Consider the following 23,658-nt stretch of genomic DNA (forward strand, 5'->3'; position numbering starts at 1 on the left):
AATTACTTACAGTAGAATACATTATACAACATCATTATAAATGAAAATGCCTTTGAAAACCTTTTAAAAACTCTCAAAATGAAATGGTCAACTATGATTTCAGAGGATTGCAGTCAATGCACCTTATTTTGCCTCCTTATAAAGAGGTAATGTACTCAAAATGCAGAATAAGGTATGTTTGGGGACATAGACAATATGGAGACTGATTTTACTTGATTTTGAACATTCATTATAGGGAATTTATGTTTTTCCTTTTCCCCCCTTTTAAATTAGGAAGAAAGAAAACAAATGTTTATTAATTAAAAAATAAACTGGTAAAAAAAATCACCCACAAAGATCTAGTTCAAAAAGTGATTCCTCCAAGTGATTCAACTTCACACTATTCAAAGTTATAATTATGTAAAATATGGTCATTGATTTCAAAAGTGTAAAATAGGGTTCATGGTTCCATTAATTCTGGCCCAGTGGAAATGCACAGTCTAAATTTGAATATTTCAACCATATAACGGAATTTGTTATTCACACTAATCAAAATTCACATGTATTAGAAAACAGACCCTGATCTCCAAAATTACCAAGAAACACTGATACCCAGTAAAGTCTGGTTTAATGGCATTTATAAGTGTGCCCTTTATAAATATAATAGCCATTTTAATGCTAGTGTTAAGTTATCCATATGTCAAGACCATGGCATGGAAGTGATACAGAATTCTTAAAACATATGCTAATGGAGCTCTGGCATATTCTAACAAAGTGTTGATTACTGAGAATAGTTAGTGTAATCTATTATAGCCATTATTCAAGGACCAGGTTTTCTAAGTTCCTGAAAAAGGCTCTTCACCAGAAGGTTGTCCACCATGGGAGTCATTCTTTTGACCATAATTCAATAAACCACCCACCAAGGTGTAGGAGGTATTGAGAACTATATTAGTAGAGGAACTATTCACATCAAGGGAATCATGAATCTTATGCAGTACTCAAGAAGTCACAAGGATCAGAGGATAACAGACTTGGACCTAGAAGACACCTCAGGGACCACCTAATACAACCCTCTCTTTTTATAGATAAGTCAAAACAAGGCACACAGATATTAATGATGGAGGTAGGATTCAAACCCTGGTATTCCAACTCCAAATCTGTCATTAAAAACAAATAGAAAGTTAAATATGCCCAAGGAAAAATATAACACTTGGATTCCTAACTATTCTTTTAGCTCATATCAAAAAGTAAACCTAATATATAGAGGGCTTAATTAGTGCCAGTAAGGAATCCCCTGAAGTCATTATATGTATTTGAATTAACATTATTCAAAGTTTTAATTGTGAAAATTGGTTTTAGCCCAACAGAAAAAAATGTGGTGGTATGAATTCTAATTATTCAATTACTTCAGGGGATTCCTTGTTTGCACTAATCAGGACGTATAAAGCAAAGATAGGAAATTGAGGACATGGGTACTGGGCAAAAAAAAAAAACAACCTAGTCAGTGACCTTGAGCTATTCACTTAACATCTCTGGTCCTCAGTTTCCTCATCTGTCAATAGGAATGACTACAGTTTCCTCTAAAATTGTCTTTAATTCTAACATCCTATGATTTTCATGGCTACTTGGTTGAATAAATTTCATGAGTTCTAGACAGCTTAAAGTACATTGCAATTTGTTAACATCCTGCTGATGAGAGTCACTGTTATTTCTTCTCTATTACTCACCAAGGATCAACAGAATGACTCAGAAAATTAACACTTAAGGAGAAGAACAGGAGCAGCCTTGGGATCTCAGTCAATTAAAACAAGAAAACAGAAGCATTAAATATCACCATCCCTTCTGACATATACCAGGGAGGACAAAAGTATTACCATTATAATGCCAAAGAATGAACTTTTTGCCCTAAAGATCTCAAAGCATATAAAATTCCCCCATGGGAGAAGTGAAGTTAGAATCTCCATAGGAGGACCTCAAAGGTGATCTCTAGGCTGCACTTGGGATTTTCTGTGCTGTATCTCAGCTCATCTTGAAGCTCACTCCAGCCCTGGAATAATTCACCCATCTAAAGTACTCTCAGTCTCTTCTGCTCTCCCTGAGTGGATGGCTCCTTCCAGAATCTCCATTTAAAGAGGGAGCCCAGGACAGCCAGGGCAAACTCCTCTCCAAGCTGCCTCCAGACTTCCTCCCTTGCCCCTAGATTGGTACCCTCCACCATCCCCACCCCTTAATGCCAACTTTTTTATTTCTTTTTACAGTGTCTTCCTCCATTAGAATTTAAACTCCTTGAGGGCTGGAACTGTCTTTCTTTTTACTTGTAATTGTATTTGCAGGCCTTGGTATAGTGCCTAGAAAGAGTAAGCACTTAATAAATCTCTGTGAATTGAGTGATATATAGAAATTAAAGGGACTGGATAAAGAGGTTTAAAGGAGCTTATTCCATATAGAACCTCAAAATTTACCTACATGTGCATATCAAAGCAGAGTTAAGAGATCATCTGAAAATTTTATCCTGCTTACTAAACCTGTCTTTTTGATTAACCCAGGAGAAGAAAGAAAAAAGGGTGGGGAGGGAAGGGAAAGAAAGGGAAGTAAAGACACAAGGAAGGGAAAGGGACAGATACAAAGAGGGAGGAAGATAAAAAAAGAGACACACACACACACACACACAGAGGAACAGAAGGAAGGAAGGAAGGAAGGAAGGAAGGAAGGAAGGAAGGAAGGAAGGAAGGAAGGAAGGAAAGAAAGAAAGACAGAAAGAAAGAAAGAAAGAAAGAAAGAAAGAGATTTGAAGCCAAACCATAGGGATTATCACCTTTCTTACCAATTTCATTTTACCTATATATCCAATTTGTTCAGTCATTTTTTTCAGTCACGTCTGACTCTTCATAACCTCATTTGGCTAGGACAAGACATAAACCACTAGGTTTTAATCTACTCTGAGAAACATTTCATAAATGAAGTGATTGCTACAGGAGTAAATGTGCAACTTGGGTATTGTTTAGCAGTTTAAATATTTCATTGAATTTTAGAGCTGGAATGGGACTTAGACATCATCAAATCCAATTCCTTATTTTAAAACTATTTTTGTAATTAGAGAAATAGAAAGGAGAAAGGACAAAAAGAGAAGAGGAAGGAAGGGAAATGACAGGGAAAGGGAGGAAAATTCATTTACTCAGCACAAGGATTCAGTGCTTTTGCAGCCACTTGTGCCACAAAAGATATTTTCCAGTTCATAACAATTAAATAAATGTTTTTTATCTCTGGTAACAATCAGTTAAAATAGCTACTTTTCTTTGTTATGATCCCATTTGCCTGACCTTTCCAAAATGTGTGGATTGTCATCCTTAAGATAAACAAGGTCTCCAGTCACAGAAATCTGATACTCATTTGCATTTCTGAAATATTACATATGAATATGCTTAATTTTTTACTAATTAAATCTCTCAGAGAGGCTCATTTTAAACTATAATGAAAAAGAAGACCCCATTAACTCTAAACTGGAAGATCTAAAAATATACACAATAGGATTTTAACAAAGTGCCAGTGACTTAACTTCAAAAAAAAGTAAACTTTCTAGGAAATTGCAATAAAATGATAAATTCAAAGCAAAAGATCAAGTGGTGGAAGCTACAAAAACTAAGTAAAATGTCAATTATCATTTCACAAAGTAAAATAATGTGATTAGATAATTTCTGATCATATTATTTCCCTTTCCTTGATAATCCAAAGGTGGGAAAGGGGTAAAGCACCAATCAATCAAAAAAAATGAAATTAGATAAAAAGCTATGCATTTTTTAAAAGCAAATAAGATCCAAGCCGCTATAAGAAACCTGAAGGATCCTGTTTACATAGGCAAGGTTATGAAGGGTAGAAGAGAGAGGCAAGGTTTAAGATATTCACATTCATTGGACCTTCTCATTTAAATCTAAGTATCTAGTGAAGTGGGGGAGGGGGGAGGGAAGAGGAGGAGGAGAAGAAATTCCAAAGGTTTAAACCTCTTACAAAGAATTCAAAGAAGATGTTGTTGTCAATATATTGGTATTCAAAGACAACATAACCAGACTTCTTTAGGTGCACTGCATAGATCAAAGAAACTGTGCAGTCATCTCGATTGGACTCAATGTAATTTCCACGAGGAATCCAGGAAGAGCTGTGGAATCAAAGCCAAAAAGACATCATGTTAGTGCACAGGACTACCCTCTCTCCATTCAAATATGTGACTGAGGTAAGAAAGACTGCAGCATAAGGCAAAGTACTGGGCAATGCAAAGAAGATCCCCAGTTTCACCAGCAGTCTCAAAACCCATATATCTTACAGGAAAATGGAAATTCCTTCTGTTACCTAACTTCTTGTATCCTGGAGAGAAATTCTAGGATTTATGGCTTTAAGGCAGTAATTTATCACCTCAAGTATGATCAGTAAAAATACTTAACTGTTCATTCTTTTTAGGTTGAAGGGAAGACAAGACAGAAGCATTCTTCTTGTTAACTTCTCATTAACAATTATTCATAGCCTGCCACACAAAGTCCCAGTTTCCTTAATGATGTACTTAACTTCAAGGTCATTAGACTGGAAAGACTGTAGACAGTTGTGTGTTGGTAGATGTTTGACAATAGGCTCTCCAAATATACATATATATATATATATATATATATATATATATATATATATATATATGTATATATATGTATATATATATATGTATTAGATTTTTATGTAAATATATAGATATATATAGAGATAAAACACTTTAAAGTTTAATTTGTATTAACATTTTTTTCCAATCTCTGTAAGTCTAGACAATAAAGAAAAAAATAAACCCAGAGTAGCAACAGTTTCCAATTGCAAAAATGTAAATACTTCCATGGAAAATTTAACAATTAGCTCACCTGAGCCAGCAAGGGTGCTGAATAGCACACCTCTCTGGCTGTAGCTTCCTGGAGTACCTTTCTAAAAGGGGGGAATTGGAATTTGGAATTGTAAAGACAAAAGACATCTTAAAATAATATTTGTTTTAGTCCAGAAGCCTACAGCTAGTTGTCTAGCACCACATTCTTAATAGTATTCAAAATAAGAACATTCTGTCATCTTCTTTGGTTGAGTCATTTTAATATCTCAGAATTCTAATCTAAGTACTTCATAATATTGAATTTTTGAACATGAAAGCTCAATTTCAGGTAAAAAGATAAATTATTCTAATGCTTGCAGAAAGGGAAGTGTTATTCATGATATTATATATATACATATATATTCATGACAAAATTTCAACTACAGAAGTTTATTATTACAGAATTTTTCCTACATCCCTCCCTTTAACTTTGGACTTTTTTGGCTCAAATTGTTATTTCATTGCTAAATAAGGGCATTCTTTATAGCAATGTACATTGGTCTCCAGGGCAATCTTTGGATTCAAGATCTGGAAACATCAAGTTTAAGTAGAAAAAACATATTTTAAAGTCTAACTCATATCAAGAAACTTGGAAGATTGATTTTAAAAGTCATACAATGAGATGGTTACCCTACTCTTCCTTATCTAAAATGAGGAAATAATTAAAGGTTAGCTATTCTTACTTTCAGGAAAGGAGAAGAAATAAAGCCCTAAAATCAACATTTAAAAATAGCCTTTCAGAAAAGCAATGACTTTTCTTGAGTATTTTAGATTATTTTTAAAAATATTTTTTTCTTAAAGTATGTAAATTCTAAAGGCTCAACATAAATCTTAAATTTGAAATGTGATTATATACTGTGGTTATTTTCTTTTTAAAAAGGTCAAATTGTCACAGATGTGTGTATGTATATATAAATACGTGTATATGTACGTGCATACATGCTTGACCATTATTATGTATACATACAAATATATAAATACATACACACACAAATTCACTTTCTGAATATGAAAAGGGCTATCATCATAATTCTATGAAAATTATTTAATTTAGAATTTATAATGCTTTAGAAATCATGATTTCTGACTCTGAGCAGCAGCTATATATTTCATGAGTTTCTCTTCCCTCACCTGAAAAATAAATTGGTTAGACTAAATGGTCTCTTGAAATATCCTTTCTAACTCTATATCTGTGAACCTGTGAAACTTGCTGTGTTTGTTTTTTCATCTGTAAATGAGAAAGTTGAAATAATCTCAGCAATCCTTTCCAGTTCTCCATCTATGCTTCTTTGAATACTTATGATAAGGATAGGCCTGTGGTCATATTGGATAATTTGAGAATTGTTCCATTTGAAGCACCTAAGTTCATCAATCTTCCAATTACTTCTTTTACGTGTGCTTTATACACTTCTAGAACCCCATAGATCAAAATTCTTCTACAGATCCTAAATATCTACCTCAATTAACAGCATGAAAATCTATAATTTTCCAAAGATTATCATGTATATTCTTCTCTATTCCTTAGTCAATATTAACTGACCCCTTTAAGTTTCTTACTTGTCACAGCTATCTGCTTTGTTCTCAGCAGGTCCCACTGCTGTGTCCATGAATGTTGCAACATTGGAAAATCCCGCAGGTAACTCATCCCATTCGTCGAACTTGATGCCACTGCCCAAGGAGTAGGTACCTTCCTCACACTTACTGCAAACCTGATTCTTCATTTCTAAGTATTCACCAGAAGCACAGGAGAAAGCTGAAAACAACCATTTACAATCAATTAGTCATGAGAGTAATCAGGCACAAAGACAGTAGCAGTAGGCTGCCATTTAAAATACAGTACTGTTAACCAAGAGCTCCTCTGGGAAAACCATGAACATAATTATTCAATTATTCATACTCTGCTATATAACTGAGACAACCCAGCCTACCTATTTTCCCCACCTACATACTAACACTAAGATGAAACTCTCCAATTGTTCTGATCTAGAGGAAATCAACATACGCTCTGTGAAAAACAGTCTTTTTACAGTAAAATATTTAGCATTGGTACAACATTATCGTTCATTCATTCAACAAATATTTATTGAGATGTTTGTGTGGAAATAACTCTGTTAGGTTATGGTAGATGTCAAAAAAGTCTGTCTGAAACATTTTTAAAAATAAGAATAAAGAATAAATTAAGTCCCTAAATAAATTAAGTACCTAACATTACCTTCTAAGAAAGCATCTCCTGTAGAGAAGGAAAGATTAGGCCCTAATTTGAAAACCATTCTCCACAGGATGTTTAACCATAAATCAATGAGAAACAAATCTATAAATCTATAAATCAAAAGAGTAATCCACATCATTTATAGACCAAAAAGCACTATACTCATCAGAGATGGTGTTGCTGCTGCTACTGATTTATTTTTACTATCAACTTTATAACATCAATGATCAAAAATGATCAAATAAATAAGTAATAAAATCATAATAAAATCATGTATAAACCACCAAATTATAAGACTGTTCATTTTAGCAAAATAGAATTTTAAAAAATTAACAAATGATAAAAAAAAAAGTTTTTCTTTTACTAACTCCACATACATTTTCATCGCTGTTGGCTTTAGTTTCGTTTTGCAGTAGCAGTCAATGTGCATGTTATTATTTGGGGGCTGATTTCACTTTCTATCACTTCATAGAAGTCTTTCCCTATTTCCTTCTGTTCTTCATAATCATTGACAGTGCCTAGCATTGAGCAGTGTCTGGAAGGAAGTGGATACTTAATAAAGTCTTACTATCACTTGACTTGATAATTTCTAGGTATTCTAATACTTGTCATTCTACACTTAATTAGATATGCCAATTGTTGCTTTACTTTTTGCTATTAAAAACCAAAGTAACTATAAAAATTTCTGTTCATAGTATTATTGCTTCTTCTTTTCTTTATGGGATATTGGCACCCTAGGGGATAGACAGCTGGAACATAAAGCATAGTCAATGACAAGTTGTAGGGAATTTATGCTCACTCAATCACCAATCAAGTTATCTTACAGAAGGAATGGCAAGAAGATAGCAAGATAGTATAAATGAAAAGCTAGATGGTTTGCTAAATATAATCATTGGAATTTAATCATGACACTCCAGGAGCTAACTGAAAGCCTAGCTTGAGTCAGTCATTCTTGGATTAAACAAATACCTTCACAAGTGGAAGAATACCATATTTTTAGTAGCTATAAATATAAATATGTGACTAATATTCAATATGGATTCCATAGAATCTCTCTCTCTCTCTCTCTCTCTCTCTCTCTCTCTCTCTCTCTCTCTCTCGTCTGTCTGTCTGTCTGTCTCTCTCAATGTGTGTTTGTGTGTGTGAAGGACAGAAGGAAGGGAACAAGAATTTATTATGTGTCAAACAATACACTAAGCACTTCACAAAAATTGAGCTTTTTATCCTAATTACTTAAACAAATTTCAACTCAAGTAATTCTAATTTGTATCTTGCCCCTTTAAAAAGAAAAGGACAAATAACTTCAGAAGAATTCATTACTGTGTAATTCATATTATTCCTTATTCCCATCCTGAACTATTGGGCAGTGTTGACATATATTATTAAATAGCAATCGAAACCCACCCTGAGATGTTTTCACTGTAGTGGTATCCAGTAGATACTCAGAGAAAATAAAACCAGATGCTCAGAAAGAGCTCTTTCATGGAAAATATACTTTTTTTGTTTTGCAAATAGTAGATTTGTCTCATATTCCTAAATGTCCTGGATCTTTATTGCCCCACTGATTTTATTGAGTGAGATGCACAAATTTAGAGACATCTTGGTTTCAAATGTTCAAATGGACTATTTGTACCCATCCTGAGGTAGAGGCTTCCAAAATCATAATGGTCTGACCAGTCACCATCTGACCTACTGTACCTTAACACCGATAATCATGATGTCATTTTGGTCTTCTTTGAGTAAGGAGGACAATTATGATTTTGCCCCAACAGCAGTAGGGAAAAATCAATGAATTGATAGAGTTTATACCAGAAGTTGGTCCTTTGGATTAGGATCTTTAAAAAAGGAGCCAGGGACTCATCTAAAAATAGGAACAGAAAGGGAAAAAACATAGAAGGGAAAGACAAAATAGACTATCAACAAGGAGAAGTTCTCCTAAGAGATAGTACAATAAAAGTTCCAGAAAGTTCTTTTGAGGAAAAAAGGACAAAGGGCAAGTAACAGACACATATACACATACACAGAAGAAATAAAATGGGTACAAAATCTTGAAGAGAGCTCCACAGACTGTACCATTTGCATGACCCCCCCCCCAAGTGGGAGAAAATCAACACAGCAAGAAACCATGTACAAAAAGGAGCAATTCTAACCTACCCCTTGGCTAGTATCATGAATCATGCATCTGTATAGCTTCAGAGGGAAGACAGGGTCACCCATTTTCAATTAATTCAGTTCTATATTTAATAATTTGTTACCTTGAATTCTCATAGGAAGCTGTGACATTAGTCAAATTCTGATATTTCCAAAATTAGCCCTGGATAAGGATATGTGTCAGGGACTAGGGCTCAACTGAGTATGTGAAATATGTTTATTTTTATTTCTACGCATTCAGTACTGTATTTATGACATAAATGGAGAAGCATAAGAGGGAGCTTACTATGATGAAAGTAGTTTTTCCTAAGAAGCTGGTATTTAAGAAGTTGGCCCATAAAGCTCAAAGTGAAAATTTTTTCATTTATTTGATTTTTAAATACTTGCTCAAAATAGTTTATTAGTAGTCTAAATTAGGTTCTAGTATTATCAAAGGGGTGAAAGTTCTTTGTATTATAAATTTTCCCCTCTTGTCTTGTCTTCCAAGAATTAAGGTCTTGAAGTCAGCTCCAAGACCAATGCCAAGAGAATTCTATGAGACAACACAGCTTAATAGCACATAGCTTATTGAATAACCTCCATCCATGTTGACCAAGGCACAATAAAAGCTATCTTCCTCTTTCTCCAAGCACTGCTTTATACTTTTTCATTCCCTTTGTTACAATATGATACAATGTCATGATTTTATTTCTTTTTGTAAATTCAATACAAATCCTATAAGCCCTTATCTCTTCCAGGGGAGCAGAATTTTTCAAACAAACCTCATCTTCATTGTTTTTCGGAGGTTCTTTAATTCAGAGAGACCAAAGGAATGTTGAGGCAACTTGAGACGGACACCTTCTAATGTACAGCCTTGGCGGTGGAAGGCTGCAAAGGTCACATAAATCGATCTGCATAGTCCAAATTTACTTATCCATTTGCCAAGTTTCTAGTCTGCTTCTCCTACTGTCCACTCAATGTCCATGATTGCCAGCACCATACCATACTGCATGGTCTTCCCTCTAGCCTGGACAATTTTGGGGCAGAGATCAAAGCCAGCATCAGGCCAAGTCTAAGATTTACATAAGAATCTTCTACTATAAACAAGGTGTGTAACTGGCTACCCAGATTCAATAGCCAAATATGGACTGAATATCAGACTAAATTTTTTAACCATAATCTCCTAATATGGGCCTTATCTGGTCAAACTGGGCAAGATTAAGGAGAATTCATATTCTAACTCTGACCAAATGGTTTACTTTATACCTTTGAATTTCTTAGTGAGCTTTTTTTTTTTAACATTTTCAGTTCCTGTAGTTGCATGAGTGCAATGCTTTTAAAAGTAGTTTTTTTTGACAGTTTTTGACAATTTTTGTTGAAGGGTTTTTGGTTTTATGCCTGTTTAACAGTAACTGTACTTAGTCTATTTAGTTGAAAAGTATATAATCATGCAAAAAACTGGCAATTGTAAAAACCACACAGAGGGTCCATTCTCATGTATTACCATCAAAAAAAATGAATATGGCTTCCACCCCTTTAGAGTATATTCAAGAGTTTGATGTGAATAAACCAGAATCCAGAGATTATTATGCAGTGAATATCCCATTTTTAAAACACACAAAATAGATTATCCATGAACAGAAGCATGAGATATCCTTTATGATATATGAGTCCAAGAATAAGTTTCAAAGTGCTGCTGTTCTTAAGATAGATCTGATAGAAGTAAGTGATTATCAAAAGTATACTTCCCACCAAAACCATCATTATCTGGAAATTTTAATTTCACCAAGAGGATCAACAACTTGGTGGAAATATTGATACTTATACTGCAGTACTATCTATCTTTTTTTTTTTAGGCTTTTGCAAGGCAAACAGGGTTAAGTGGCTTGCCCAAGTCCACACAGCTAGGTAATTATTAAGTGTCTGAGACCGGATTTGAAGCCAGGTACTCCTGACTCCAGGGCTGGTGCTTTATCCACTATGCCACCTAGCTGCCCCCAGTACTATCTATCTTAACACTAAAATTGCTTACGTGACATTATATGATTATAGCTCACAGTAAAGATAATGACTCCTGATTGTTCCAAGTATAATATCTGCTTGAAAACGTGCTAGGATGAATGACAAATTTTGCGATAAATTATGGAAAAGATTATTCAGTTATGGGTTGGATTTGCTGGCTTTTAAGGTCCCCTGAAGGGAGATGATTCTAAAATTATATAATAGTCATTGCCTTTTAATGTTGCTCTCCTTATTCTATTACCCCAAGTAAGATTAAAAAGTCCTAGTAGTGACAGTATGATGTGGTAGATAAAAAGTCAGAAAAATCTGAGTTCAGATCCTGCCTCTGATCAAGACAGGATACCTGGATAAGTCATTTAAACTCACAGAAATGTAGAATGCTCTACAATTCTACTTAGCAAAGTAATTGCTAACTTCAGTTGGCAGGAGTTACCCCCCCCAAGAACTCCCCCAACAACATCACAGGTACAGAACAATAAAGAAAATGTTGCAGAACATGCATTTAGATTGTATTCATAAGTTGTAATCACAAGATGCATGAAATTATTTGGTAATGAGAAAAATAATACTAGACAGATCCTAAAAAATGAGTACCTGGTCATTTCTAAAACAAAATAAAAAACACTGCATTCAGTGTTTCTATTACAGCATGAAAGTCCTAGCATTAATTTATGCCTTTCCTTTTCAGTGATGATATAATGTTTGATGTCTGGATCATATAAGCCAGAGGTCACAAACTGCCTTACCACCAGGGATAACTTCATAGTTATCCTTAAAGATAACACTAGCATACTGATAATGCTTTACTCCAGTTTGAGATAAACGTCATCAAACATGCCCAGAATTATTCAGTACATAAGCAAGGTAGGACTGATTTAAAATTGTTTAGACTATTAGACTATCACTAAAAACAGCCAGCATCAGTGCAAAGCACAGATGTGGGTAGCATCCTTTTAAAAACACAAGAGTCCAAGCATTGTTTTACCTTGATATATTCAAATAGAGATTCATCCTGGGCTAATTAAAAACATAACTAGATGAAAGGCTGTCAGATTATTGTCAAAGTACAGGTTCCAAATTAATGAAGGAAAAGAGGGAAATGGTTTGCAAAGGGAATTCAACACCATCTTGAAGTCACAGCAGGCTTTAGATTTTCATGTTCAACTGCTGGTGACCAAGGAATACTACTCTTAATTGGGATTGTATCTATTCTGTCCCTTATGGTGTGACATGCTTTGACAGAAAAGGGGGGAAAAAACTCATTTCTTATTTAACAAAAGAGAAAGCAACCATCCATTCTAGACAGAAGGACCATACAACACTACATTCAAATGATTCGGTTTCCTTGTAAACCATCAAGTTTATTCTCCTTTGGCTTAGGAGGTCTCTTTTTTTTTGTTTGTTTGTTTTGGACAGATCATTCTACCTGCTGCTTCAAGAAGTTCCTTTGCTTGTCAGAAACCTGTACAGCACCAACTGAGGGTAAGTCTACTACCAGCTGTTGGCCACATTCAATCCAAGGAAGAAAGTGATTAATTGCTGAGTTAAAAAAAAGTGCTATATTGTCACTCCATATGGTGAGATAGTTTATAACAAGGTTTTACTACAGTCTTATCAACAATTATGTATGATCCAGAGATATCACTTGGAATGAATAGTTATCACCAGTGCACTAATCATTGTAAATTAGCATTTTACAAGTTTGGACCTACCAAGAACAGCTCTTTGCTTTAGAGAAAAGATAAAAGTTAGGAAAAATTAAGAAAAGAACTTAATATATTTACAGCATCTCTGTACCTCTTAAAATTTAGACTAACTCCATTCTCTGCAATAATATCATTTAAAAACTATTTTCCAAACAGTCTTCACAAAAATCCTATCATTATCACTTTTGTGCCACCTAAAATTAAGCCTTTCCTGTTCACCATCCCTCTACCTACAAACAACTACTTTCTGTGTTAGACCTCACATAGCAGTTAATTCATTGTCTCTTTAATGCAATGTTTGTAACATTAGTTCTATTAGCTAGCAATAACAAAATAGCCCTTTAAGGTTTGCAAAGTGCTTTACATTTATTCTTTCATTGGTTCCTCACAATAACCCTGTGAAGTGCATCAATTTTATTATTACCATTTACAGATGAGAAAACTGAGACATAAAATAAATGGCTTGCCCAGGATCACACAGCTAGTAAGTGTCAGAGACAGGATTCAGTCTTGGTGTCCCTGACCTCAAGTGTAGCACTGTACTACTGTGCCACTAAATTGCTTCTAGTAATATGTGTGCTTCTGACTGATCCCTCACTAGACTGTGAGCTCTACTAGAGCAAGAACTGTGTTTACTTAAACTTTGCATTTCCCTCCACACCTGGCCAAGTATTCTGTACATATTTAGTTTTTTGAATCAATGAATGTTCATTGAATTATTATTCCTATTTTAGATAAAAGTAACTTTTAAAGTAACTTAGATAAAAGTAATCTTTTAAAAATGCCACTTACCTACTATACTATCTACATTTCTCATATAACAAGTTGATAAAGACCTCACTTACAGGGGCAGCTAGGTGGTGCAGTGGACAGAGCACCGGCCCTGGAGTCAGGAGTACCTGGGTTCAAATCTGGTCTCAGACACTTAATAATTACCTAGCTGTGTGACCTTGGGCAAGCCACGTAACCCCATTTGCCTTGCAAAAAAAAAAAAAGACCTCACCCCTTACTTGGGGTAGATGAATGGTAACAAAAACTGATCCATGTTATATGCTCTAGAGATTCTTAATGGGAATAGAAAACAGGTTGAAAGATTTCTTCTCTTAAAAGCAAAATTGCCTCTCTAAGAAAAATGAATTTTTTCATTGACTTAAAAAAATAAACAAATCACGATACTAAGCGAGAAGGAAGGAACCAGAAAAATATTGTACATCCTAACAGCAGCATGGGGGTGATGATCAACCTTAATGGACTTGCACATTCCATCAGTGCAACAATCAGGCACAATTTTGGGATATCTGCAATGGAGAATACCATCTGTATCCAGAGAAATAATTGTGTTGTTTGAACAAAAACCAAAGACCTTTAATTTTTTAAAAAATTATCTTATTATGTAATTTTGCTATCTCTTATTCTTAATTTTTTCCCTTAAGGATATGATTTCTCTCTCATCACATTCAACTTAAATCAATGCATACCATGGACACAATGTAAAGAATAATAGACTGTCTTCTGTGGGGGTGGGGGTAGGGAAGCAAGATTAGGGGAAAAATTGTAAAACTCAAATAAAATAGTTCTAAAAAGGAAAAAAAAAGTTCAGATTTAGTCATAAATTTGCTAATTTGGATAAATGGAAATATACAAGCAAACACATAGGAGATGATGTATATGTCATCTTGGCAGCAAGCATGGATTAACACATGAAAGGGGGCAGCTAGGTGGCACAATGGATAGAGCACTGGCCTTGCAGTCAGGAGGACAGGAGTTCAAATCCAGTCCCAAACACTTGACACTAGCTGTGTGACCTTGGACAAGTCACTTATCCCTGATTACCTGGCAACCAGGACCATCTCCCAGTCATGAATGAAAGACAATTATTAGTATGATGAATAAAGGCAAAGCTACAAGGATGGTCACTGGAGAGGAAATGCACAAAATAGCTGATGAGGTCACCAAATAACAGAGAAGAATGGATCTAGAAAATCAATTTTCTCTGGATAGTGGTGATGATGATGATGATGATGTTTATCCTTCCTTCTCAAAAAAGACCATGACATCGGGGAGGTGATGTCTGAATTGGATTTGAGTGAAGTGATACTATGTTAAATTACCACTCTCACTTTCTCTTCCAGAATTATCTGGATCCAGTGACCAAATATGAATCAGAAAGACTACAGATTGCCCTAGATTCAAAGCAATCAGGGTTAAGTGACTTGCCTGAGGTCACATAGCTAGAGTCAAATCTTAGACTGGATTCAAACTCCTGTGCTTCTGACTCTAAGAAGAGTGCTCTATTCACTGTGCCACCTAGTAATTACATTCTAACCCCTCAATCCATATCATCCTTCATTTTCTCTCTGCCTCAGAAAATGTCAACCTCCACTCCTAAGCACTTCTCTGACTTTGAACTGTGTAGAAGTATTTTCTTACAATTCTCTTTCTTCATATTTCAAAGATACCTTTTTTTTTACCAACTCTCCCAATATCTCTTATTATTACTCAAAATTTGGCTTAGAACTCCCTATTACTCTCCCTTTGTCTCAATCTTTCCTCATTTTCAATTTACCTTACTATGATGCTACTACTCATCTACCTTTCAATAAATCTCTGCTCCTCAATGCAATCCAACACTCTTTGTCTTAGCTGGCATACCTGTAAATGAAAAAGACAATAATCTCTCACAGTGAACCAGACAAAAATTAATATCCTATGTCCCTTTACTGAAGTCTGTTGCTGAGAGTTAAAAGGAGCTTTGTAAAATAATTTAAAAAGGTAGACAATGCTGAATATAGTAAGCCTTTTATTTGGTGCAAGTAGCTTAAATCTATAGTACGAACCTATATTCTCAGGTGGTCTCCCATCCAACCAGGCCCAACCTGGCAGCTAAATAGCACAATTGGATAGATCACTGACCTTGGAGTCAGGAGGACAAGAATTCAAATCCAGACCCAAACACTTGACTCTTACTAGCTATGTGACCTTAGACAAGTCATTTAACCCTGATTGCCTCACATCCAGAACCATCTCTAGTCATTCTAATCCATATCTGACCACTGGACCCAGATGACTCTGGAGGAGAAAGTGAGGCTGTGATTTAGTACAGCATTCCATCACTCAAAACCAAATCATGTGCTTGTCATGGCATCACTTCCCTGATGTCATGGTCTTCAAAAATGAAGGATAAGCATAATTAAACAGCTTAACTTAAGTCATCCTACAGAAGAAAGCATGAAAGGGAAGAGAGGACAACTAGCAGAGGCAATCAAGACAGCATTCATCATATGAGGCATCAATTGACCCTGTAAAAACTAAAGCAGAGTAACACAATATCTTCAAAATAGGACCAATGGGCAGCAAAGGAACAAAACCAAAGGGTTTTGCCAGAGAAGCTCAATTATGATGGTTTTCAAAGAATGCAAAAAAAAAAGTTCACAGTGGTCCATAAGAGGCTGCTCCCAAAACTTGGCACATTATTCCATTCCATTCAGTTTTTACAAGTTCTATAGGTGAAATTTCTCAGCCAGTCATGTCTCCATATATGAAAGTAATTCAAGTTAACAAAAATCCTTTTTTTATTTAGTTTTTTCAAGGCATTGGGGCTAAGTGACTTGCCCAAGGTCATACAGATAGATAATTATCATGTGTCTGATACCAGATTTGAACTCAGGTCCTCCTGACTATAGGGCCTGTGCTCTATCCACTGCACCACCTAGCTGCCCCCAAGTTTACTGCCCACAATAGCTCTGGTGTAGGTCTGGACATTAGCTTACAAGAGTCAGGTTGAGTGGAGATGTACTCACACAAGCAAGGTTGGGATGCAAAAATCTACTAAATTTATTTTTGGAAACTCAGACTTTTTACAACAAAAACGTATCTCAGGAGTGACCAGTTAAAGGAGACCCAGTTTCACAATTTCCTGGATAAATTTACAATATTTGTTCTTAGAAATCCTCATACTTCTCTATCAGAAAAGTCTTTACAACTACCTCCAGAGTCACAGATTATCCCAGGTCAGGGTTCACTGGAGAGCCAACAAATCCATACAAAGAACAATAATATATACATATCTCTGATGGAAAAGGTCATCAAGGATATATGGAAATCACTCCCAGGAGCTGGCCCTCTACAAAAGTTAACAAAAATCTTAACAAGATCAGGTGCTTTTTTTTAATGGCAGGGTAGAGAGGAGAGAAAGTCTGCTTTAGATGAACTTAAATGATTTCCTGGTTCTGATGTCACTCATCCAGAAGTTATCAATCAGCAACACTGAGTGGGAGCCAGAAGTATCTAGCCTTAAGTGACTCAGGAAAGGGTAGGGAGTTCCAAGCAAGGGAAAGGGTCATAAGGGAGCTTATCATCAAAAAAAAAGATTATCCCCCCCAAAATACACTTACCTGTATATGCAGAACTAGAATGCAGCCAGGAATCTTAGAAATCTGATTATTTTTCCTTTTTGCACAAAAGAATAAAGCATTGAAATTTTCAATGGAAGAACATTACAATGAAAGGTCTGTTCATGGCAATAATATATATATATATTATATATATATATATATTAGTATTACAAAAGATCTCTGCCTTCAAAAAGAAAGAAAAATAAGCTTTAATGTTATTCTAAATGTAGAGACAACTTTGTGTAGTAGACAAAGATTTACCTTTCAAATAAGGAAGATGAGCAAGGAAAAAGTCCTGCTTCTAACACATTCTCCTGGACAGATCTCTTAAACATTCCCTTAGAAACCACTCTTAAGGCTATAAGTTGCAGAAGAGATGCTGGGATCAAGGCAGGAAGAGATGGGGGTACAGGGGCATTCTTCACTGGAAGCTAACTCTACTGGTGAGATAACAGGTCTGAACCAAAAAAGAAAAAATTTTCTAAAACTAAAAAAAAAATTTAAAAATCCTGTTTTTCAGGTAAAAATGTTTTACAATGTCTTGATTTCCTTTTTGAATTCCCTGTGCCAAGTATAGTTCTTGGTACACCACAAGCACTTAAGAAATGTTCTCTTCCTTCCTTTCATCTTTCCATCTTTTTTCTTCCTATCATCTTTCCATCTTTTTTTGCTTCCTTCCTTCCTATCTTCCTTCCTTCCATCTTTCCATCTTCTTTCTTCCTTCCTTCCTTCCTTCCTTCCTATCCTCCTTCCTTTCTTTCATCCTTCCATCTTTTTTCTTCCTTTCTGCCATCCTGCCATCTTTTTTCTTCCTTCCTATCTTCCTTTCTTTCTGACATACTTCCATCTTTTTTTTTCCCTTCTTTCTCAAGTATCAACAATTGAATTAGAAGACCAGTTCAAATCTCCCCTCTGGTACTTGTTAACTGTGTGAAAACCCTGACAAATCATTTAACCTCTCAATGCCTCCAGAATCTCTTTAAGACATAACTAATACTTCCTAATAGGTAGACGATTATCTCCAATATGTAAATTGGAATTCTCCCCATACTAATGAAATCACAGATTCTTCAGTAGGCCTCAATAATATAGTTAAGGGTTTGTGATTTCATCAATTTGGATACTCCTTAGTTAAGATAATACACAACTCATCCACATCTTATTAGATGGTCTTTGAGAGTTGTTGTGGTTGAAGGAAATGTATCAACTTTCTAGAAATGAGTCTCTTCAAACTAAGCTGGATCCTTGGAAGGTGCCCAGGCAATCCACCTCTGATCCTGGTATCCAAAAACCTTTCCAACTTGGTAAGACTTGCTAGTTTATATCCCGGTGCTCAGCCTGTTAAAACCCAGGGTTACCTTCATGACATGTTATAAGAAAACTTTACTGAGAGACCAACAATATGTGTACAGACAAACCACAATTGTCTAAGTACCTCCCATTGGCTTGCAGTATATAACTACAAAGGGTGCCCAGATTCTGGATCTCCTCTTCTGCTCTTGCAGAACTCCCTCTTACGCGTTGTCTTCCATCATTAAAATACAAGTTCCTTGAGGGAAAGGACTGCCATTCTATTGTTTCTATTTGGGATTGATTGTGAGGCATGGGAGACACTAGCACAGGAGTACCCAACATGGCATGCCCATATCAAAGAAGGAACAGTGCTCCATAAGCAAAACAGAACTCCAGTAGCTCAAAAGAATTATGATACAAATCCACTCCAAATGGTAGAACTTCCAGGCCAAGGTCTGATCAGCTACAGTTGGACACACTGTACCTTGACTCTAACATAGTGATATCATTTTTTTTCAGGATATGAAGGATAACATTTGTATTCCCAGCACATAGCAAAGTTCAAACCACTAAGTAAATGCTCCATTTAGCTAGCTATTTCTGTATCTTCTTATTCTGCTATATAAGGCACATATGTATATAAATATATACATATTTGTGATCATTCCTAGTCGCATATTTTTGGGTTTGGCTACATTTGCTATAAAAATAAATAGTCTTAGAAAATTTTCTAGAGCAATGAGTGATTATGTGACTTAGTCAAGGCCACAGTCTGTCTATGTCATAAGTGATCCTCTAAAACAGTTCTTTCTGGCTCCAAGACCAAGTCTCTTCTCATGATGCCATGTTGCTCATATTTATGGAGAGAAGAGAAAGGGGAAAGAGGAGAGAGAGAAAGAGAGAGAGAGAGAGAGAGAGAGAGAGAGAGAGAGAGACAGAGACAGAGACAGAGACAGAGACAGAGACAGCATGTTCAATATCATCTATTATATAGAGCCTAAATCAGATTGTTTTCTGTCATGGGGAGAAGGGGAAGGAGGAGGGAAGGGAGGGAGCAGGGTGAAAAATTGTAAAACTCAAAGAAAAAAAAGACTGGAAAAAAATCACTGTTGAGTATAGTTGGAAAAACAAATAAAATATTTAAAATTTTTTAAAAGGTGAGAGGGAAGGAGAAGTATGGCACTGTGGACCAAAAGTTGGTCTTTGATGGATCCAGGACTGAGTTTCACTGTTACTCAATAGAAGCCCTGTTGAATATCCTTTCATGAAAAAAAAATGAATACTAATCTCCATAGAAAGTTTAAATAACTCTCAATCTTCAGGAAGAACCCCAAACAAAACACATCCTCAATGGAGACCCAAACAGTCCTAGATCGAATAGAAACTATACCAACCTTGCCTCCTAAATCCAATATCCTATAAAAAGACTTGCATTACCCACTACCCTAGCTGGAATCAGTCCTGACCCAGTCTGCCGTTCATTCCTTCCTTCAATAAATGGCTTACATTCCATTTGCCACCTATTTAAACCACAGGCTTTCTGACCCTTTTGAACTTTCAGACTTGGAGCGAGAAAGATGTTGGTTCAATAGCAACATCTGAAACATACAGGCTATGTGACCCTAGATGTCATGAAACCATTTAGTACTGTAGAAAACTGTCTAAAACTATAAGTCTCAGAAAACAATACCAGTCTGCATTAAGGAACTTTTTCATCCAGGAATTATTTAAACAAATGAAATCACAGACCCAATCTCTATTCCCTACCACTATTTAAACATATGTAAACAATCACATATATAGTTCCAAATGAACTCTATAGTTCAATATCTCTCAGAGATTCTAAGCCAGATTAGAAGGTTAATAGAAATACAAAGAGATAAAGGTAAAAACTCTGTCTATTTACTAGCAAAAAAGTGGCCTTGATTTTTCTATCTAGAAATTATATGGGGGGGGGGGGGGCTAGGTGGCGCAGTGGATAAAGCACTGGCCTTGAAGTCAGGAGTACCTGGGTTCAAATCCGGTCTCAGACATTTCATAATTACCTAGCCGTGTGGCCTTGGGCAAGCCACTTAATCCTGTTTGCCTTGCAAAAAAAAAAACCTAAAAAAAATTATATGGATGCATATTCACAAAGTATAATCCTAATAAAGACTAGAAAACCAGTCTTATGTAACTGAAATTACTTTCCAGGTGCATGGGTTGCTGAATAAGAAATTCAAATAAAAGTAGTAACAATATTGTAAATCAAAATGAAATAAACCAATATCTGAAGTCACAAATAAACTTCACAGCTTTATAGAACTACATATTTTTAAATGACATGAGCCAAAAGAGATACAAAGTATAGTGTAGAATTAAGATCATTCCTCTTTAATGAGAATGAGTGGAAGACAATGTATACAAGCTAAATTCTATATATCTAAACTTCAAAAAAAAAAAGATGCAAAAGAACCTTTGGATTTTGGAACAAATCTGTGATTTCCTCAGAGAAAGGACCTCCCCATGTAGAATCTCCCTTCGCTGGTGTGGATCGGTAATTTATTTCGAATTTACAGACTTTAAGAGAGATGCCTGGATCTGATGAGAAGTTAGGTAACTTGCCTTTGGTCATATAGATGTGTCTGTGAGAGAAGGACCTTGGATTCAGGTCTCTCTGATGTCAAGGCTGTCCTGTTAATCCTATTCCTACGGCCTTCTTATTCCAGAGACCTGTGTATGACTGGTTTATCATCATACACATGACCTGTGTATGACTCTCCATCCATTAGAATAGATGCTTCTTAAAAGTCAGGAGCTTTCGTTTTTCTTATGTTTATAGTCTCAGTATTTAGTATAGTGTCTGGCATGTAAATATATATTAAATGTTCTATAATCTAATCTAATGCTAAATTCTCTCTAAAAGGGGTGAGTAATAGAATATACTCAAATATACAGTCTCTTTTTCACAAAAAAATACTTTGCAAATTCTTGTTTATGAAAATTGAGAAATCAGTTGTTCAACCATCCAATGACAGAAGAGCAAGTACTCATCTGAATCTGTTCTGATTTAAGAGCATAAAGTAGAAGGGTGATCTTATTCCAAAGAACTTCTATTTCATCATAAGATTACCTTTCGGTCTTTTGTCACTTGGGCAGCTAGTTAGCACAGTAGATAGATCACCAGACCTGGAATCAGGAAGACTCATTGAGTTCAATTACTAAATGTGTGATTCTGGGTAAGTCACTTATTCCTGTTTGCCTTAGTTTCTTCATCTCTAAAATGAGTTGGAGAAGAAAATGACAAACCATTCTTTTGCCAAGAAAACCCTGCATGGTATCACAAAGAGTCAAACAAACAACATTTGTTATTTACTTTAATTCTACAGAGATCATCTCTTAAATATGTTAACCTTGATTTTCTTTACTAAATCCTACATTTCCATTACCATATTCCAAATGGTCCCACTTCCAGTTCCATCCACAAAGTGTTTTTCCTTCTTATACAGGATCAAGGAAATTACAACAAGACACAAATCTGAGCCTCCAAACTCATAGAACACTGATTTATGATTATGTTCTAACACAAATTTCATTTTCTGTCTGCCATGATAGTTTTAATTTATTTAAATCCCAGCTAGATGTAAAATAATGTGCCATTTGGACCAAAACCATGAAGGAACCAGAGAAATATGGGGAAAATTGTTTGATTGATTGTGAAGTCAGGAAAACTGTATATACAACAACTTATAGTATAAGTAAAAAATACATGTAAAGGTAGCTGAACATACATTGTATTCCTGAAACAAAAAAAAATGAAATTCACCTCCCCATGTAAAGAACCATGTTTATAACTGGCATAATATATCTTAGTTGCTGTACTGATTGCTGTTCGGTTGTTTCAGCCAGGTCTGTCTCTTCATGATCTTGTGGGGTTTCTTAGCAAAAACAACAAAGTAATTTGTCATTTCTCTCTCCAGTTCATGTTACAGATAAAGAAACTAAGGCAAACAGGCCTAAGTGACTCTGGGTCACATAGCTACTAAATGTCTGAGGTCAAATTTGAACTCAAGTCTTCCTGACTACAGACCCAGCAGTCTATCTATACATCCACTCAGGTATCCTGCTACGTTGGTTAATTTTGCTTAATGGTTTTTCTTTGTTACATGGAAGAATTCAATGGTGAAAGGTGAAAAATAGTGTGAAAAAGAGAAAATACATCAATAAAATTTACAAATAACAATATAAAATTTCATATGTTAAAGAGATATCAACATTTTTTAATCCAGTCAACATAGCAATATATGAAATTTGGTTTTAGATTAAACTTTCAAAGCAAAACTTATTCAAATAATAAAATGAAGTAGAATAGTAATAATAAATCATATTGTATACTGACTAGCTGTAAATCCTATGATTGTAATCTTAGATCATCTTATTAATGCAATTATCACAGCATTGACAAATTTAGATGATCTATGTTGAAATGAAATGAAATGAAAAATGACTAAAAATGAGTACATATTTCTTTTCTAGAATTCCTAAGCCAATGACTTCTAAATACCACCACCTCAATTTAAGTAAAATGAAGGAACACATCTGAAGTTGAATACCTAAAACAAGTCTTAACTCTATAACCAATCTGAGCTCAAGATTCCTCTGACCCCTGCCATGATCTTCAGGCAGTGAAGATGTTTATCAATGGCTAGACATATGCCTTGTTACCCAAATCTCTCTCTCTCTCTCTCTCTCTCTCTCTCTCTCTCAAACACACACACACACACACCACCCTACCACCCTACCTCTTTTTCAGAGATTAATAAACAAATCAACATTTTTTTTGTTACTGTGAAGGGAGATACAATCTATTGGCCAATGACATCTCTCAGAATCCCTAAGCTTTGTCACAGACTGCTTGGCAAAAGGTTCCCTTCCCTGACCACCACTCTCTGTTTCTTAATGCTCATTTATGTCAGACCCATCCCTCTCTTCCTTTCAGTATGTCCTTTAGAAATCTGATTCTATTGTTAACAATTATTCATATTAGATTTACAT

The 23,658-nt window shown here is 35.3% G+C and overlaps 1 protein-coding gene across 4 annotated transcripts in view; it reads right to left on the reverse strand.

The window, feature by feature from the left end:
• Positions 1–23,658, reverse strand: part of ELAPOR2 (endosome-lysosome associated apoptosis and autophagy regulator family member 2) — a 337,228-nt gene that overhangs the window by 93,706 nt on the left and 219,864 nt on the right. For all 4 annotated transcript variants that reach the window (XM_074194058.1, XM_074194061.1, XM_074194059.1 and 1 more), the window contains 2 exons: positions 6,428–6,623; positions 3,985–4,132 (listed from right to left, as the gene is read on the reverse strand). In XM_074194058.1, the coding sequence (XP_074050159.1) occupies positions 3,985–4,132; positions 6,428–6,591 (312 nt within the window). In that variant the 5' untranslated portion in view covers positions 6,592–6,623. The remainder of the gene's footprint in view (positions 1–3,984; positions 4,133–6,427; positions 6,624–23,658) is intronic.

Source organism: Macrotis lagotis, chromosome 7 (assembly GCF_037893015.1).
Source record: "Macrotis lagotis isolate mMagLag1 chromosome 7, bilby.v1.9.chrom.fasta, whole genome shotgun sequence".
NCBI classification, from domain to species: Eukaryota; Metazoa; Chordata; class Mammalia; order Peramelemorphia; family Peramelidae; genus Macrotis; species Macrotis lagotis.